Consider the following 21,020-nt stretch of genomic DNA (forward strand, 5'->3'; position numbering starts at 1 on the left):
CCCAGATCCGATCCTAAGCCAGCGAGCCTGTCAATCTGGAAGGGAGCTGAATATGTTATCACAGAGCATTTTTTTTTTTTTTTTTTTTTTTTGCCACAGGGTCTCCAGGTGTCCACGAAGCAGAAGGTGTCCCCATGGGACTTATTTGAGGGTCAGAAGAACCCGGCTCCTCTGTCCTGGGCCTGGTTCGGGACTGTCCGCATGGACCGGAAGGTGATCAAGTACGAGGAACAGCGACACCTCCTGCTGTACCACACACACCCCATGCCCAAGCCCCGAAGCTACTACCTCGAGCCGCTGCCCCTGCCCCCCGAAGAGGAAGAGGAGGATCCCATGTCGCCAGTTTCTCAGGAACCAGAGAGGAAATCAGCAGAGCTGTCGGATCAGGGAAAGACCCAAACTGATGAAGAGAAGAAGACCAAGGGAAGGAAGCGCAAGACGAAATCGAGCTCAAGAACTGACGTGAGTTGCGGGGAGCACAGAGAACTCGGGCTCCGCGCATCCGGCACGAGGTCCACTGCCGGCCAAGCTAATCCCTAGCAGACCGCGGAGGGATTATAAACTTGTTACAGCAGGGTCGGCGCGGGGTGGCTTGTCACAGGTGACAGGTTTAAGGCTATGGATTTCCCCTCCTCCACGTCTAATCACTTTCTTCAATTTTAGGCTTCCATTATGAATTATATTAAGCTAGTATTTCAGTGCCTCAATATGCCCTAGGGTTTGAAAGTTTAATTTTTTAGAACGATAAAAGCTTGTCCCCTTATGTTTTTATTAAGTGTGTCTAAAATATTCATGTATTTTAGGTGGTTTATATATTCAGTAAATTAACATTAAAAAAAACTCTATTTGATTTCCCCTAGGTAAAATTGCATTGAACATAGCCAGTAGATGCCCCTGAGCTTTCTTATTTCATACTTGTGTCTCAGCCCTCCTATATATCCTACTTCTTTACCATATTTCAGGTTTTCATAAAATCTAAAGTAAATCTCATTTAAAATGTTTACCCTTCTCTCTCTCTTTCTGTGTTCCTAACCAGTAACAGCATTTTCTTTCAAACAACAGAAAAGCATTAGACAATAATTTGTAAATGATTTTATAGGCCATGAGATGTAATACATTAAACATCTTTTTACCTAAATCATCTCGGGAACTGTTTGGGAAAGAGTTTGAGGTATTTTTCTACAAAATATGGTGGCGTTCTTACTGCACAGTACAAGAAATAATGACAACTTAGTATTTAGACATTCGTGAATAATTATCATTATTGTTCACTTATATCAAAACCACAACACATTTTTGCCAGCTGATAGCTTGGTGACCAATACCATTCTAGCGATGGCTACTGTCACTTTTGGAGCCACGCGAATGCCTCTGTCCACTCTCATTCAGTCTTCCTACCAGTATTTCTTTGTCCTGAAGGTTGTTCAGGATCATCCTGACTGATGCTCCCACAAGCCTGGCCTATGGTAGCCTTCCAAGCCACATGGATGGCTTGTGCTGTTTTCACACACAGCCCTCAGCCCATCCCGTTTCCCAGGGGAGCCCACGTGTGTCCCTTCCTCTTGTTCTCCCGAAGCTACCACTTTATCCTTTCGAAAAATTGCTATTGTCCTCCATCCTCTAGGGCTAGGCTTGAGAGTGGAAAGATGGTGGGGTAACCGAGACATTCTGGAATGATACTTGGAGGCTCTGCAGTAGGTGTGAGGAATAGGAAGCAATAGGTGTGGGTGGAGTACTGTCTTTAAAATTGCAAGGAAGATACTATCTTGTCAGGGAATGGCTCTTAAGCATCGTGCACATTTCTGGTATAATTTTCATCAAATGCACACAGGGTACCAGAAAGGCCTTCCAGGAGAAAATTCAGCCAGGCACATGCCCTTACAGTTGTGGGCAGTGTTCAGTATTAGTGGTCTGAGTGTAATTTCAGTATTTAAAAAAAAAAACATAATTAGTTCAGAAGATAACATTTTCCATTTCTGTCCACTGCAAACCAAGTTACTTTTATTTTTTGAAAATGTCATGGCTCAAACCCTGAGCTTTGTGCACGCGAGGCTCGTGCTCTGCCACTGAGCTGCGCCCTTGGCAGAACACTTTTTAATTCAAGGAAAACTTTTGACTTAAATGAGTGTCTTGCAGAGAATAGATTCACTGCCTGGCTTTCTATCTTCCATTTATAAAAACAGTTTTGTACACTAGGAGAGATCTCTTAACTGTGCATTAATTAGCTGTGTGGTATGTGGACCTGAACTATTTTTTTTTCATCTTTTTGTTGAAGGAATATTCACAGAGCAACATATACCGAGTGCCTCCTAATTACTCACCCATTTCCTCCCAAATGATGCACCATCCCCAGTCTACCTTGTGGGGATACAACCTCGTGGGCCAGCCCCAGCAGCCTGGCTTCTTCCTTCAAAACCAGTCTCTTACTCCAGGTAAGTGACCAGAGAGCCCTATGGGACACTCCAGGCTGAGAAGCAGTTTGGGGGTCTCTATACTTTGAAACCAAAACCTCTATAAAACAGGGAGTTCCAGAACTGTTCCTTTGACATTTTTGTAATTCCCTACACTCAAAATGTATTTTTCTTTGTATAAAATAGGGTTTCTGCCAAATCCAGTGTTACCCAGCTGTTGTCCCGGCTGCTCAGAAGGCTGAGGCAAGATGACCACTTGAGCCCAGGAGTTCAAGGCCATCCTGGGCAACATAGTGGGGACCCCAGCTCCAAATAAAAACAAATAAACAAAGCTTGTTGAATGAATGTTCAATGAGCATACTAGAATTAATGATAAATGTTGGAAACAAAATAGAGCTGTCCTCTCTTTTGACTTTCTCTTCTTAATTCCAAGGTCCATCTGAATTTTTTTAGCCATTTTAAACTTGGTAGAAAATTTAGTGCAACACAAGACTGTCTTTGAATTGAAGGCTGACCCCTTGGTAAATGCACATTTCCTTTCCACCAGAATACCTAGAGAGACCGTTGAAAAGTTGAGGATCTTGAGGCACTGGATGTCATGTAAAAAAAAAAAAAAAAATTGCCAGGCGTGGTGGCGCACGCTTGTAATCCCCGCGCTTGGGAGGCGGAAACAGGAGGACCGCGCAGGCTCGAAGCCAGCAGCGCTGGCTTAAGAGACCCTGTTTCCAAATAAAAAAAAGTACAAAATAGATCTGGGAATGCAACCTGGAGGTAGAAGGGCTTCCAGGAACCCCAGTACCACAAAAAACAAACAAACAAACAAACAAACAAACAAGGAAGAAAAGAATTATAAGGATATAACATGGTGAATTAATAGATTTGTATGTAAAGAGAATCCTATGTAGTTGTGGAAGTGTATGTACAGTTATTTCTATTCATGTGTAGGTCAAGTGCAAAACAATCTCCTTCACATACACACATATATGTGTCTCTACCAATCCATCTTTCTCATGTTTACACATACATATGATTAGGTTATAGAGAAATGCAAGCGAATAATCAACACTAAATTCATTTTGACATTTGGATGATGGTGTGGAAAGCGGGTGGGTGGGACTATATAGTACACTAAGCTACATATACTTTATTTATTTATTTATTTATTTATTTATTTATTTATTTATTTCATTGGTACTGGGGATGGAACCCAGGGGCCTTCTACCTCTGAGCTACACTCTCAGACCTATTTTATATTTTATTTGGAAACAGGGTCTCTTTAAACCAGCCGAGGCTGGCTTCGAACCTGCGCGATCTTCCTGTCTCCGCCTCCCAAGCGCGGGGATTACAAGCGTGCGCCACCACGCCCGGCAACGCTTTATTATTTTTAACTTGGCTTGAAGTACAGGATTACAGAAGAGTTAGAAAAATTAAAAGAAAGTCGATTGCAAACCAAGAATGGTAATACGTCCTTGCTACTCAGGAGACTGAGGCTGGAGCATCGCAAGTTCAATGCAGCCTGGATAACATAGCAAAAACTCCCATCTCCAAACAAAACAAAAGGCCAGGTGTGATGGTACATGCTCGTATCCCAGTACTTGAGAGGCTGAGATAGAGAATCATAAGTTCGAAGTCAGCTTCAGCAACCTAGTGAGCCACTTAGATAAATAAAATGGGATGTTGTTCAGAAGTAGATTGCCCTTGGGTTCAATCCCTTGTACCAGAAAGTACATCATAGTCTAATTTTTACAAAAGTTTTTTTCTTTTCTATAAGCATGTCCAAGTTATATGTTAGCGTAGTTCATTAATTTGTATTTTCCTGTTCATGCTACAACAGAAGTTACCTGACCTATGCCACTTAGTAACTTTACCAAGTGCATTCCAACATTCCTCATATGTTTCTGAGTGACTTTGTACTCAGTCTTTAAACAATAGATTTTCAAAGCACAGCTTTAAAATGTTTCCATTGTACAAATTGCTTTAAAAACAATAAAACATCTTTTGTGAGGGATATCTCTTCTCATTTATGGGCATCAAAGAATATAGGCTATGTGTGGTGAATTAAGGATTGGCGTTTGCTGTGAAGTCAGCAAATGTTAAACTTTTTTCCCCCTAAATCATAAGGCATTTGACAAATGCTTTATGCAGATGTGCCTAGGATTTTCTTTAGTTTCATAAGCAACAATGCCACCAATGTTTCTAGTTGATTTGATTTTCAGCCTTCAAAAGAGAAACACGTTGTCTTTCCACTCATGGTCTTTGAAATTTCTGAGCATGTAAACTTCTGAAGGATTTCATGCTTCTCTACTGCAAAACAGGCCATTTTTATTTCTCCCTAACCAAAGGAGCTTAAATACCATGAGCTTCAAATTCATTTAAAACTGCAAATGGTTGGTAAGCGTGGCTCAGGATCTTGGCCACAATATCCCGTGAAGATAATTTGTTCCATGCTAGTCCTGTGCTTCCTAGGGCCTCAGACAACTAAAAGTCCAGCACTCTGAGATCCTGCCAGGTCCACCCGTTTTACCATTTCATCTTATGCACCGAAGTATACCCTCTGTGAAGTCAGGTCAAAGAAGTTTAATTATATCCCACTGTACTATATATTGGAAATTATGCTGCTATTAACAGATCTTTAACTTTTACAGTGGGTAGGACAATACTCTAGTTTCCACCCTGCTCAAATGGCAAGACTGAAGAGGGTGAAATCTCCGCATTTTGAGAAAACAACAAGACCTGTTGCTTTAACACTCATTGAAAACTCTCCCTTTGAGTTGCTCTCTTAGGTGGCTCCAGGTTGGACCCCGCGGGCTCCTTTGTCCCAACCAACACCAAGCAAGCGCTGTCCAACATGCTGCAGCGGCGCTCGGGTGCCATCATGCAGCCGCCCTCGCTCCACGCCCTCACATCGCAGCAGCAGTTGATACAGATGAAGCTTCTCCAGCAGCAGCAGCAGCAGAGGCTTCTCAGGCAAGCCCAGACTCGGCCTTTCCAACAGGTTTGTCCACGCCCAGCAAGGGAGGCCTTTGCGCTTTGCAACCTGCTCTGGCGAGGGAGGAGTTTGGGGTGTGCAATGTGTCTTTCCTGTGCACATATCCCTGTAGATGTGTATACAGCATTGTTATTATTTTTTTCAATACTAGGGGTTGAACCCAGGGGCATTCTACTTCCAGTTACAACCCCATCCCTATTTCTTATTCTTTATTTTGTTGGTTTTTTTTTTTTTTTTTTTTTTTTTTTTTTTGGTGGTACTGGGGTTCCTGGAAGCCCTTCTACCCCCTGGCTACACTCCCAGACCTATTTTATACTTTTTTATTTTTGGAAACAGGGTCTCTTAAGCCAGTGCAGCTGGCTTCGAACCTGCGCTGCTGGCTTGGAACCTGCGCGATCCTCCTGTCTCTGCCTCCCAAGCCTGGGGATTACAAGCGTGCACCACCACGCCCGGCTTCTTATTCTTTATTTTGAAACAGAGTCTCACCAAGCTGCAGACCGACTCAGTAGCTGAGGCTGGCCAAAAACCTTTGATCCTCCTATCTCAACCTCCCAACTACTGGGATTATAAACCTGTGCCACCACACCTGGCTGTGCATTTTATTATTATTGAACAAAGAAGAAAATACCTTAGGTTGGCTAAAGGTGTGTCTCAAAATGAAAAGAAGTGTTAATGAAGAAGCAGGCCTTTTGTCCTTGAGGTGACCTCCCCTGAAAGCTCCTCCTCTATTATAATCACCATATTTTGTGTTCCTTTGGCTCTACCTTCATGTGTTGTTTTTAGAATTACTACTTTGAGGTTGTGTCTCTGAAGCCCTGATTCTGCTCAGATTTCTCCTGTAGTGCCTGGCCCCAAATCTTTTTTGTTAGTATATCCTTAATAAGGTTTTTAGCAGACAGTGGATAAATTCCAAACAGCACTCTAGTGTATGCACATGTTTAATTTAATTCTTCATTTGTGTTATTTCTAATTTTTATGCCTTGCGACTGACTTTCCTCTTTTGACAGTGATCGTGTTTAAGAAAACAGTGATAAACATTGCACAAAACTTAGTGTAGACTCGTGAACCTATCTATATATGCAAGCATATTTAAGTAAAAGGAGTGAAGTGAAATTGTGACTTTTTCCTAGTTTCTGAATACTTGCTAGTTTCTGAATACTTGTGTTATTTCCCAATTATTCCGGAATGGGCAGTCACTATTTTAATCGTAACGGCTAATACTAACAGAGCATTTACTATCTGCCATCCACTGTCTGAGCCTTTTACACATCTCCATTATCTTAGATCCCACAGCAGCCCTGAGATGCATTAAGCACCTTTGTGAGCCTCAGATTTAACAGCCATTTACAAGTGTGTCCTACTGATAGAAACTATGAGACTTCTGAAATTTCTAGCGATCCCTGAATGCACTGAAAAACATCCCTTGTCTTTTGGATAACTTTCTAAACATGTTTCTATTATCTTATTCATGTTACTTCTGTGTTTGGACCACTTAATGATTTGGGGAGGGGGGGGATGAAGGTGAAGAGATTATCCAATCATTATTAGAAAGGGTCCATTTTGGGCTGGTTCAGTTGCAACAGAATGTAAACAACAGTCACCATATGCTTGTCTTTTCTGGACCTCTAAAAATTGTTTTAACTTCCTGGGTCAGGTGAGATGGGCCTAAGTTCCTGTTTACACATAAATGATGAAACCTTGATTAAAAGATTGAAAAAAAATCATTAGTACTGCTGAATAAGCCATGTTGTTTAGAGCCATATAGAACATCACTGGAGTTTCAACTCTTTTTGGGGCTGAGCAAAAAACAATTATGACATTGTCTTAAAAATCTTTATGGAGATCAATAGAAATTTTAGTAGGAGTCAAAAATTTAGGACTCTAGTGAGGTCCCACTAGAGTGAATTCGGCTCTATTTTAAAGTAATAAAGTTTAAGCAAAATTGGCTTTCTTTATTTTACACATCTACCTGTTTATCACACAGTATGCTTTTCCTTATACCCACTGTCAAACTGTGACTGCTGAATTTGGCTTTGAATTACTCTCCATAGTTCAGAGAATTGGGAAAAAGCCTGCTGGGCCATTCAAAGGTAAATATGCCTGTCCTTAAAAGGGTCACTTTCTAATAGCCATGCTAGACAATTTCACTTAAAACCAGCAATTTAACAGGTACAAGGAGTCAAAGGTAGTTTTGCACATTTGCAGACGGCAGGCTTCTGACCTGCAGTGTACTGGGATGATTCATTATTCCCTCAGTTTCTTCAACCACTCAAACATCCTTCACTCTGTTCTCTTTTCCACCCGGAGTCGTACTGATTTCACGAATGGGAATTAATGGACTGCCTGTTACTTGCTCTTCTCTTGTATCAGTCATCTGTTCTGTTGAAGTTCTGTTGGATTATCAGTTCATTACAGTCATAACATTGTACTTTTTCTTTGTTTTTTTTTTTAGCCTTTTAAGGTAATAAATTTACTTCAAATCACAAACATTAAGCTTCACAACAGTGGCTGTACACCATTCATTCCCCCTCTGCATTTACATTCCTCCTTAGCAATCGAAGCTTACTGTGAACTCTCAAGTACTTTCTGAAGCAGACATCCCTTTTTTCTCTTTCTTCAAGTGTAGGATCCCTGAGGAATATACTACGGTTATGAGGAACAGAAACGTCTACATCATTTTTGATGAGATTACATGTAGCTTCTGCTAGGATCCTTGTTTGTAGGAGGTCCTGTGGACAAGTTAACTCCTTTCTTTTCTGCCATCTGATAGCATATGAGCTGTTCTCCCTGGAATCTACTTAACTATAGTGTTGTGGCAGGAAAAAATTCTCCTTGTAAGAAACTTTCAAAATGTCAAATAAAGGCGGAGCTATATAAATATCAGTGATGATGACAAATTGTTATAGTATATGTGGTTCTAGGCACAATTAGTTGCTTTTCTAAGGACTGACCATTTTATGATGAGAATTGATAGGAAACTGTTGATTCTAATTTTGGAAGGAGTGTTTTTTTTCAGGTTGATTACATAGTGCACATGGTGTGAAATTCTCTAGCTATACAAGGATTAGTGATGTTTTTCTTTTCCAACTTTTTAATACTTATAGGGAAAAGTAAATAGAGGTAATTTTTCTTCAAGTCTTAATAACTTTCTTACTCCAGAGGTCCATTTCCTTAAGCATAGCAGACACATTGAAGAATCTTAATTTACCATAAGCTTTTTTGGGGAGGAGGTGCTGGGGATGGAACCCAGGGGCATTTTACCTCTGAGCTACCCTCCCAGTCCTATTTTTTTATTCTTTATTTTGAAACAGGGTCTCACTTAGTTGCAGAGGGATTCACTAAGTAGCTGAGGTTGGCTTCAAACCTGTGATCCCTCCTGTCTCAGCCTCCCAAGTACAGGGATTATAAGTATTTGCCACGACGCCCAGCTAATTTACCATAATCTTTACACCTGCACTTGGGATTTCAACAAATGCCTTCACAGCCTGATGTGTTTCTCCAGGCCTTGGATGGATTTCTTTTCAGGCCAGTTTTACAGTAACCTACTAGTTGTCCACTTTTCTTAAGAGGATGAGCAGTGGGCCTTTTAACATTTTGTATTATCTTTTCGTCTACTGAGCACACAGTAGAAATCTATGAGATTAGAGAAGAAATGCTTTGGGCATAGTAGCGAAGTCCTGTAACCTCAATACTTGGGAGACTGGGACAGGAGGATCTGAATTTGAGGCCAGCCTATTTTTACTTTTTTATTTTTGTGCATTATAGTCATACATCACAATGGAATACAAGACTTTTGAGGATATACAAGCACACATCATCCAATTAGCCTTTATCCAATTCCCATCCCATTTCTTCCCCCTCCCTCATCCCATGCTTGATTGGTGATTAACTTTGGTTCATTTGTTTATGTACATCATGAGTTTTAAAGAGATTCCATCCTCCCCCATTCCATCCCCTCTGATTGGTCACCTTAATTGCTCCTTTATAGGGCCTTTTCTTCAATTAGATCTCCTCCTATTACCTATTTCTTCCTAGTTTTTGCATATTAGGGAAAGCATCTGGTTTTTTATTTTTCTGTGATATTTCTCTGTGTATGCCACATTGCAAGTTCTGATCCCATTCTTTTTTTTTTTTTTTTTTTTTTTTGGTGGTACTGGGGTTCCTGGAAGCCCTTCTACCTCCAGGCTACACTCCCAGACCTCTTTTACATTTTATATTTGGAAACAGGGTCTCCTAAGCCAGCGCGCGCGGCTGGCTTCGAACCTGCGCGATCCTCCTGTCTCTGCCTCCCAAGCGCGGGGATTACAAGCGTGCGCCACCACGCCCGGCCCTGATCCCATTCTTAAAGGCCCCATCACTGGCCTGGCCATCCGGCAAACTCTGATCCCGGCCTCGCTGACCCCAGCACTGGCCTCACCCCTCGGCAGGCTCTGATCCCAGCCTTGGAGGCCCCAGCACCGGCCTTGTCTCACGGCAGGCTCTGATACCAGCCTCGCTGGCCCCGGCACTGGGCTAACCCTTCGGCATGTTCCGATCCTAGCCTTGGAGGCCCCAACACCAACCTTACCCCTCAGCAGGCTCCAATCCCGGCCTCGGAGGCCCCAACACCGGCGTTGCCTCATGGCAGGCTCCAATCCCGGCCTCGCTGACCCTGGCACCGGCCTAACCCCTCAGCAGGCTCCGATCCCAGCCTCGGAAGCCACAGCACTAGCCTTGCCTCACGGCAGGCTCCGATCCCGGTCTCGCTGGTCCCGGCACCTGCCTAACCCCTCAGTGAGGCCAGCCTGTTTTTTAAGCCTAGACCTTCTTCATGAACTTGGTTCTCAGCACTGTGATTTTTTTCTCTCTTTTTTTAATGGTATTGGGGATTGAATTCAGGGGAATTCTTCTCAGCTACTTACCTCAGCCCTTTTTATTTTTTATTTTGAAACAGTGTCTCCCTAAGTTGCTGAGACTGGGCTCAAAAGTGCAATACTCCTCTCTCAGCATCCCAAGTACTGAGATTATAGACATGTGCAATTGTTCCTGGCTAGCAATGTGACTTTTAGCTGTACATGCCCCACATAACTCTTTGAGGACTAACTTCTACAATAACCACTACTGCAGTGTTTTGAAGATCTCAATGCAGAAGAAGAGATGTACATTTCTGAATTCTGGATATTTTTTATCCCTTACAGAGTCCCTAATGGGACTTAGCCTCTTCCTACCTAGCAGAGAAAAGTGAAGGTTTGCAGAAGCCAGAGAGCTTTCGCTGACACAGGATGAGAGCTAGAACACCTTTAGACAGTGACTTCCATCAGTCAGTCATGGAAGTTTCTGGTACGGACCGTCTTCTATCTTCTCAAGGATAACTGTAGATACTGCTTTAGGGTCCAGTCAGATTATTTGATGTAATGATCCTTATTATGATTGTGTGTGTTTTCTTACAGCTGGAGTTCCTTTGGCCATGCACAGAGATGTTTTGGCAAGAAAACCTGTTTTCATTCTTAGTTGCAGTCTTTATCTAGGAACTCATTGACTTCCATCCCTTGCTCATTATCCCTTTTCTAGCAGGAATTCAGTGCTCCGGTTATAGTTCCTTAGTGCCTCAGAGCCTCCTTTATAAACTCAAACTCATGCAGTACCTCCTTTGTACTGTGGTGGTGAAACTGATGATTTAAGACACAGCAGCCAATAGGCCAGTGGCTGACTCATAGTAAGCACTAAAGAAATGTGAGCTTCTCTACTTACTATTGCTGTTCAATTAGTATTATGTCTATGGTTTTCTTGAAATTCCTTTCTCATAAGATCAATCACTTTGTCCTTGAATATGTTTAGCATTTAAAGAGAATAGAAGCATGTCAGATGCTTTACTGACATAATTACACTAATTTTTTCTAGTAAGATTGACTTAACAATCATTTGGTTGCTGGCAACCATAGAGCAGAGTAAGTAAAAGGAGCATCATTTAGTTTTTCTGATAGGCATGCTGGGATACTAGAAAGGCATGTGTTTACTGAATCCTGTGATATAGACTTTAGAGGGGCTCATTCAAATTTCACTGTTAAAAGTATCACTCTATTTTATTTTCTGCATATTCTAGGGGAACTATCAGAATATACTGAATATTGAGTGTAGTCATTCAAAATGTTGTTCTAACTACTTTCTGTTTGCCCCATTTTTATTCTCAACATTTTCCTCTAAGAGCAAAAACTTCCTTCCCAAGGAAGAGGACTATCTTTTATACCTTGATCTGTGCTGTCGCTTTATTTATCCTGGCTTCTGTCCTCAGTGCCCCAAACCATTTTCTCAGTGTTTTCAATCGTCAATGCCAGACTGTTTATTTAATGAATTTTAAGAATCCAAAGGGTGCTAGGCAAAAGATATATGTAGCTTCAATCATTTGAGACACATTTGGAAGAAATGGTTACATATAGTCTGTAGGTATTGAATCATAAGGTTTTTCATGACCATACAGGGAAGGTTTCCGACAGAGGACAGAAATGTCCAGGCACAGCTAGTAGCAACTTGTAAGCAGATTAGATTACTAGCCCAGAGCCAGTCTCATCATTTGTGTACCCAGATGAAGGAATTAGGTAATTAAATGCAGGAAGGTTGCTCCTTGGCAGCAGTGAGCCTGTGACTTCATGAAAGCCGCCCTCTTGGATTGATGAAGCCTCTTGAGGTTGAGAAACCATGCTTGGGTCAGTGATTGATCTCATGCCCTGGGGATGTGTTCTCACCTAGGAATATGTTTCTTTCTTTTCCTCTCTCCTGGCCATTGACTCGTTAGTGGTGTATTTCAAGAAAACAGACCAGAGTAGTAGATAATAAAACAATCACTTACCTCATCTTGCTTTATTAAATAATAATGGTCTGCCATATTTGTTATAGATCATCTTGTAAAAAATAAAACATGAGAGATTGGATGAGGATCCTTGTATTTTTTCCTTCCTTTCCATAAAGAGTAAATCACGACTATGAATGTAGTGGGTTTTTTTTCTTTCTTTTGAATGCTTTATACTTTGACTACACAATTTTCATCCATCGACATATGTGGTATTTCTCCATTATTTGAATTGCGAGAAAGCTGCTGATTTTGGCTGTGGAAATTTCGAGTAGGTAAATGTAATGAATCTGAGGATAGTATACTTAGCTTGTGTTTTTATTTATTTATTTTTTGGGGGAGAGAGAGAAAAGAAGATTGGGGTAGAGGAGTAAGAAAATTAAATATTGATAAGATATTTGCTATTGAAGCCAAAGATCAATGTACGGCTGCAGTGAATAATGTACCAGTACCTAAAATAATGAAAACAGGTGTTATTTTCTTTAAATATTCTCCTATAATTTCTAATACTTAGTTATAATAAAACACCTTTCCTGAAAATCCTTTGCTTCAGGTCTGTCTCTAGAACTCAGGAAACTCAGGGACATTTTTAACATCTCAATCATTCTATCCTTTGGAACCCAGTTATAAAAATGATTCAGAGCTGGACATGTTGGGACATGTTTGTAATCCCAGCATTCAGGAGGTGGAGACAGGAGGATCTCAGGTTCATGGCCAGCCTCAGCTACTTAGTGAGGCCTTTTGCAACTCAGTGAGACCCTGTTTCAGAATAAAGGCTAAAAAATAGGGCTTTGCATGTAGCTCAGAGGTTGAATGCCTCTGGGTTCTATCCCCAGTCCTGTAAAAAATAAAAATAAATAAAAATGATTAAGAAAGCCAGGTGCAGTGGTGCATGCCTGTATTTCCAGTACTTGGGAGGCTGAGACAGGAGGATTTTAGGTTCAAGAGCAGCCTCACCAATTTAGCGAGACCCTCAGTCACTTAGCAAGATGCTGTTTCAAAATAAAAAGTAACAGCCAGGCGTGGAGGTGCATGCCTGCAATCCCAGCATTCGAGAGGCTGAGATAGGAGGATCGTGATTTGCAGACAACCTCAGCTACTTCGAGAATCCCTCTGCAACTCAGTGAGACCCTGTTTCAAAATAAAAAATAAAAAATAGGGCTGGGTGTGCAGCTCAGAGGTATAATACCCCTGGGTTCCATCCCCAGTACCACAAAATAAATAAATAAATGAATAAATAAATAATAAGTAATAAAATAAAAGTAAAAAGAAAAAAAAAGAGAAAGGAGGGGTGCTGTGGGTTTTGCTCAGTTGTAAAATGCCCATGGGTTCAATCCCCAGTACAAAAAAAAAGAAAGATTAAAGAAGGCAATCATTGCTTGAAAAATATCAATTTTCCCCTAAGCATTCAGTTGCTATTAGAGTGTGAACAGAGGTGGCACTGTAGATTCACAGTCGTCTGCTACGATTGAATGTGTGGTTAGCCTAATGCAATTTACCAGGCACGGAGCTGTCCGTTTGCACCCTTCAACAACGTATGAACTGCTGACTTGTTCATCTTCTGTCTCGTCTGTGTAATGTGACCTTTGTCCTAAGCTTCCCACGGGCTCTCGGCTGGGAAGGAGCCTGGCCCAGTTGCTCACGTGGGATTCCAGTGTCCCTTAGATGCAGCAAGTCTCTATGTCTTTGTCTCTTTTTCTTTCTTCTGCATCACCATTTAACTTTTCTATATACTATTCTGTTATATGAATATTACCATAATATTTATCAATGAATGGCCCAGGCTAGAGTGAGACCACTTAGCATACAGATTAATAATACAGTGCAGAGCCTGGGTCTTGAACTCCCTAGGACATTGTTTTAAAATGAAATGTTTCCTTTGTATTCTGGCTGCCCACATCACCAGGCTAAAATATCTTATCTATGTTGTCTGCCGTTTTCTTGCTGTCCCCTTTCTGTAGGACTTGTGTAACTCTGCTGTCTCCCTTCTGCAAGACTTTGACAACATAATGGTAACACTCCTGCTGTCATTTCTTTTTTTCATCCTTCCTTTTTGTTTGGAGAGTGAACTTGTCTAGCGTTATTCTTTGAACATCAAAATTAAAGAGCGGGTTTGTCCTCTGCAGCGGGTAATTATTGCAGCTCATTTCACTGTTCCTTGGTTTATGTTTGAGAGCGTTAACACAGAATCGTGAATGCATCGGTCATGTTCAAGCTAAAGGAATTCATTTGGTTCTCCCCTCTGATCACCCCGTGACTTGTGGCCTTCATCATACACATGTATGGTACAGAAACCAGTAAACGTTCATGGAACCATAGAGCAGTCCACGCGCCTTCATCTTGGTCCCAGTGATACTCTTGCCTCTCTTGGTGGCAAATGACATCAGTAGTACGGGGAAGCATGGCATGCTGATTTGTGAGCCAGTGCAAGATAGTGAAAAATATCACTGTGAAACACCCACATCACATCCCACTCATGGCCATTCCCAGATTCTTAGCCAAGTGCATCCTCTCTCCGTTCCGGTGTGGAGAAGATGTGCATTTATTTATTTTATTTGAGCATAGGTCTTGTGCATGCATGCTATCAAGACTTCACCACTGTTGCTTTGCCTGGGCTAGCTAAGAATGCATGTTTTGCATTAAATTACTTATAGGTTTCTGTATCAAGTAGCCAACCCTCAACATAAACCCAAGAAGCATTAGAATAAAAAAGAACACACATCTCAGATGGGAATGTAAGTCAACTTGTTCTCACTGCCATTCTGATGGGTAATATTAGCGGTATACTGGTGGAGATACCTTAACTGTGTACTCAAACTTTGAAAATGTTCAGGCTGATAAATACTGGTTATGGAAGCAATTTCTCCAATAGCTTCTGTTTCACTAGACAGACGGTCAAATGTTCAAGTTTTCTTGGCACTTCATGGTATATGGAGAGCAGGTGAGGATATAAAATCATTTTTATACAATGAATAATTTTATGTAATGAATAATCATTTCAAAATTTGAATTAAACTCTCAAAACTTAAAAATATTCTGGTTACAAGAGGGGCATGCTGGCACATTCTTATAAAACCAGTATTTGGGAGGTTGAGACAGGAGGATCACAGGTTTGAGGCCAGCCTCAGTACCTAAGCTTGAGTCTCTCAGTAACTTAGCAAGAGACTGTGTCAAAATAAAAACAAAAAGGGCTGAGGCTGTAGCTTGGAGGTAGAATGGCCCTGAATTCATCTCCAATAGCACACATACACACAAAATTTTGATTACAACGTATCTTTGCAGTAGGGCATTTAGTGTTCAGATGATAATGTCATTCAGATAGAAATCAGTTTGTATGAATCTTTTTGTCTTTTTCTTTTTTAAGAAAATATTTTTATGCAGATGTAATACTTTATTAGGTAAAATCAAAAGAAGTGTGTATGATTTTTATATTCATTCAAATTAGTAAAATTGTGTATCTTTGCTGTCCTTCTTACCTTTTTAAGTTTTCTTTAATATTTTTATATTAATTAATTTATTTATTTATTTGTGCGGGTCTGGGGATGGACCCCAGGGGCATTTGACCTCTGGGCTACAACTCCTGCCCTATTTTTTATTCTTTTATTTTGAAACCGGGTCTCACGGAGTTGCGGAGGGCCTCACTAAGTAGCTGAGGCTGTCCATGAACCACGATCCTCAGGTCTCAGCCTCCCGAATGCTGGGATTACAAGCATGCGCCACCACGCCCAGCTAATATTTTTATATTAGAAAGTTAATAAATACATACTAGGCCAGTTGATATGTTCATCATTCTATATTAGAATTTTAATATGTATACTTAGTTATATTAATCATTTATGGGCATGTTAAATATATTACAACAGATATACATGTTAGGATATAATATATGATATATTATAAAGGTTCTTTATTGTATGAGATATATTCTAGAATGAACAGGATAGTCTAGAAGTTAGTGCTCGTTGGTAATACAACCAGGTTGTATGTATGTATGTATGTATTTATTTTTATTTGTTGGCGGTACTGGGGTTCCTGGAAGCTCTTCTACCTCCGGGCTATACTCCCAGACCTATTTTTTATACTTTTTAAATTTGGAAACAGGGTCTCTTAAGCCAGCACAGCTGGCTTCGAACTTGCGCGACCCTCCTGTCTCTGCCTCCCAAGCGCGGAGATTACAAGCGTGAGCCACCACGCCCGGCGAACCGGGTTGTATTTAAAGTGAAAACTTAGCCAGATATGGTGGCCATGCCTGTAATCTCAGTAACTGGGAAAGCTGAGACAGGACGATCGAAGGTTCAGTTCAAGGACAACCTCAGCAAGTAGTGAGACTCTCAGCCATCTAGCAAGACCCTATTTCAAAGTAAAAATGAAAGACTAAGGCTCTGCAGAATAGCTCGGAGGTAGAATGCCTCTGGGTTCAATCCCCAGTACCAAAAATAAATAACTAAATTAATTAATTAATTAAATGAAAACTTGATAATGTTTCAAGCATAATTGGTCAAAAGTATGCTTTCTAATTATAGCATTTTGTCCGTACCTGTTGTCTGTCTTCAAAGCCGGCCATGTGATGACCAGGACTGCTGGTGCTTGCCATGTTTAGCCTTGGGCACCATTACTCAGTAATATCCAATCTAGGAGTCATGAATAAAACCCTTTTGCTAGGCAACTCATCAAATATTACCCACTGGTGTTTGGTGCGTGCCTTTTATTTATCCTCCTGTCTCCCTCCCAAGTACTGGAATTATCGGTATGTGCCACCACACCCAGGAAGCAGAAACTCTTTGGGAGTGTTTAGAAAGTGATCATTGTAGAAAATAGAATGGATTTATGTTTTGCTTATAGAGACAAGCCCAAAGGGAAGTCCCTTAAAATGAAGTCAGGAGACCACGTGCAAGGTTTTGACTCAGATAGCAATGGGCAGGGGGACTTCTGTGGCTATTGGAATGTTCTGGTAGACAATCGTTCATGTCCTGAGTACATACAAGTCAGGCATCGGAGACACAGGCGCTCCAGCAGGGGCACCGATATGTTACGTTCTCCTCTAGAGATGTGCTCAGACTCTCTAATGGCACCTGGCCAGACCCAGCTATTTCATCAGAAATCAGTTTCCTAAGCTATCCTTTTTATGCACTAAGATATGAAAATAATGTTGCCTCTAATTTTTTCAGCTAAGTAGAATAATCAAGAAGGAATAACTTGAGCTACGTTCTAGGCATAAATTCAGGTAGATTGTATTACCAGCATGGTACATGCTAAACGTTAAGTTAGATTAGAGTTTTCAAAAACAAGGTACTGAAAACGATGGGGTAGCAAAAGCACTTGGTACAGTAATTCATGCTAAAATATAAATACATCCTACTTTATCTCTGGGTCTTTTTTTTTTTTCAACAGATGTTTACTGAGCACTTACTTCATGTCAGATACTATCCTGAGAACTGAGTTAAAATAAATAAATAAATATCCGGGCGTGTTGGTGCACGCTTGTAATCCCCACGCTTGGGAGGCGGAGACAGGAGGATTGCGCAGGTTCGAAGCCAGCCCGTGTGCTGGCTTAAGAGACCCTGTTTCCAAATAAAAAAGTATAAAAAATAGGTCTGGGAGTGTAGCCCAGAGGTAAAAGGGCTTCCAGGAACCCCAGTATCACCAAAAATAAATAAATAAATATAAATAAATAAATAATGAAAAAAATAAATAAGATGAAGTTTAAAATATTTTTAGAAAATAATAGATGACCGAAGTAACTGTTCCATTTTGCTGAACATGACCTTACTTTTCCCCTGTTGTCTAGTTTATAAGGTTCATTATATATTCTGGTCTTAACACAGTCAAAACCATGCCCACTAACATTAAATTTTTTCTACCATTCCTCAGACTTTAGTTTCCTCACTCATTCCCACATTTCGGTCCTTTATTAGCATTTGCAAAATATTTCAAGTTACTAAAAAACTTTTCTTGTCTATTTTTTAGTAAAGTGAACAGTTTCTGAAAGTTAATATATTCCTAGCATTATTCTGGGGAAAATAAAGAAAAGTAAGACTGTATTTCAGTCTGCTGGGGGAAATTAGGGTATTTTCCTTTCAGGACAATGTTTGATGACAAAACTATTAACAAGAATTTGTGGGTATCAGCCAGCTTGGGGCGTTCGTGGTTTTCTCCGGGAGGATGTTGCACGCCTCAGTTATTCCTTACTGTTCTTAAGTAGTGAGTTGGGAAAAGGTGGTGTGAGAGGGCATGGTAAGACTTCAGATGAATAGCTCACCTTGTCTAAAGGTGTGTCAAGACTGCATTTCAGGGTTGTTGTTAGTTTTCCTTAATTACTTTCTCCCTGCTTCTTTTAAAGTTATGATACCTTTTTAATGCTAGCTTTTTGATTGTTTTATGTAGAAAAAATAAATTTTAGTTTATATTTTTTAAAATCTCCATAATCTTAATTAATATCGATCAATAAAGGAGTATTGCCCAGTGACTCAAATGTACCTTAATAGTGTTCTCATTTTCTACCTCCCCATGTAAGTTAGAGTATCCCATATGGTTTTTCAATAAGCAGAGGAGTAAAGAGCTGGAAAAGATCTTTTCTAGGCCCCTGTCCAGGTAGATCACATCCTGTTTCCCTCAAAGCTGAGACAGGGCCTGGGCATTACAGACTACCTATTGATCCCAGGATCCCAGCTCACGCATCAGTAGTTCATTCTTCTTCTGTTCTATAAAAATGATACTGTGCACATATTTGTTCCCACAAAGAAGCATGGCAGTATGTTCCAGGTACTTTCTATGATACTAATAGCAATGAGTATCAATTTAAGGACTGATATTTAAAGATAGAGTTGATTTACTGATTTCTTGCCATGTGATTTTAGAGGACCAGGAGCCATTTGGATGCTTTGGGAAGCATAGGTCTAGGCTCCCCATGACCACATAGAGGGAACTTGACTATTATTCTTAGACCCAACCACGTGGAGTTTTCATTGTATTTGACAGATTAGTGTGAGTATCTTCCTGGGACTGCATTCTGGAAAGTTAGACTTTTTTTATTGAAGCTATATTCCTACTAAAGGTATATAGATACCATGGTAGAAAGGGTATCTCAGAAATTTGTGTTTTATACTTGTGTAGATGATAACTCAGGAGAGGTAAAAGTCTCCTCGGTGGCTTCAAGTGTTGAAATCTGAATATATACCTTCTGATTGTATATTTCATTTCAGTATTTTATTTACAAGTGTTAATAGATATTTTCCTTTTGGGAGTGATTGTAGGAGGCTGTATATCTGTCCTTAATAAATAGGCACCCCTCAGTCAGGTATGGTGGCAAATGCCTGTAATTCTAGTACTTGGGAAGCTGAGACAGGAAGATCTCAAGTTCAAGGATAACTTCAGCAACCTAGCAAGACCCTGTTTAAAAACAAAAATAAAATAGGGCTGGCAATGTAGCTCAGAGGTGGAATACTACTGGATTCAATCCCCAGTACCAAAAACAAAAAACAAAAAAAACCACCAATAAGCATTTAAATGTTTTTACCCTAATGTCACACATGGAGGCAATTGAGAAATTGAGAAGAGCCCTGGGCTTTGGAGTCTTCTCACAGGTGTTGGGGTCTTGGCTCTGTAGGGTGAGCCGGGTGGGCTCGCCATGTCACCGGGGCTCTCAGAGCTTGCCATTTCCTATCTGAAGAGCACAGGCATGGTGCTTCTGCCCTGTAGAGTTCTTGTGAAAGAATAGGAGGGAAAGGGGAATTCTTCCTACTTGGTGCTCTCCTCTTAAGCTAAATGTTTGTCCCTTTCTCCTCACTAGAATTATCTACACTACTTTCCAAGCATGATAAAACAATTTTATGTAACTATAATTTATGTAATTTATGCTGATTAAATTTATAACTTACCTATCATAAGACAATAGTTAAATAATCCTAGAGTAAACCTCACTATAATTAGTTCTGAAAAAAAAAAAAACCCAGTGATGGTAAGAAGCAAGGCTTATTTCTATGGTTATTACCGTAAGCTTCCATAAAATGATTCATATCACCGAAACATAAGACACACATGTAGCCGGTCTCACCAATATCTCTGTTTTCCTAAGGCCAAAGCCTATATTAAGACTGGTGAGCAGAGGTTAATTGCTTTTATTTTATGCATAGTTGGTTAGAATTGAATTTGCTGTTAAGAGCTTAGAAGTTTTTATAGATTAGATTCTGATGAATTGTTAGATTCATCATAGGTCCAAAATTTTCCCTTGAATACATGACTAAATAGGCAATATTTAGATCACTGCCAGGAAACTTTGTTAAGAAGCCAAAACATTTTAATACGCTGTTTGTGTGCACAACACCTTCTCCCTTTACAGGCTCTTAGTGGTTCTAGATGTCATACTTTGCAGGCTCATGCCTTTTACCCCAGTGCAGCACCTGGAACTGGGAGTGAACTAGGAAGCTGTCTAAGCCTCTCTGCAGAGCAGACCTCCAGTTCCTTAGAGTTACATATGTCTCTGCCATCACTGGGAACATCTCTTGTGTTTTTAGAGGAAAAGTTCAGCACTCTATGCATACATACACAGGGAATTGAGAAGTGGTGTTTTACACAGTTTGAGAATCTGTGAGGTTTGTTTTCATATCATGAGATTTGGTGTCATGGGTCATTGGGATTACTGGCCAGAAACTCAACTCAAGGCCTTGCTGTTATGACCAAAGCTTCGCCTCGCTTTGTTTTCCAGGGCCAGCCGGGGGACCAGGCTGCTCTCTTTGCGGCTCAAGCACGGCCCTCCCCTCAGCTCTCCCAGTATCCAGGGCTGCAGCAAGCACAG

The 21,020-nt window shown here is 40.6% G+C and overlaps 1 protein-coding gene across 3 annotated transcripts in view; it reads left to right on the forward strand.

Moving 5' to 3' along the window:
- The window catches only part of MED12L (mediator complex subunit 12L), a gene marked incomplete at both ends in the record, with an annotated part of 383,094 nt that overhangs the window by 345,007 nt on the left and 17,067 nt on the right, over positions 1-21,020 (forward strand). For all 3 annotated transcript variants that reach the window (XM_080695435.1, XM_080695436.1, XM_080695437.1), the window contains 4 exons: positions 100-462; positions 2,276-2,432; positions 5,195-5,406; positions 20,931-21,020. In XM_080695435.1, coding sequence (XP_080551561.1) covers positions 100-462; positions 2,276-2,432; positions 5,195-5,406; positions 20,931-21,020 — 822 coding nt within the window. The remainder of the gene's footprint in view (positions 1-99; positions 463-2,275; positions 2,433-5,194; positions 5,407-20,930) is intronic.

This window comes from Muscardinus avellanarius (assembly GCF_963383645.1).
Source record: "Muscardinus avellanarius genome assembly, chromosome: 5".
NCBI lineage: Eukaryota > Metazoa > Chordata > Mammalia > Rodentia > Gliridae > Muscardinus > Muscardinus avellanarius.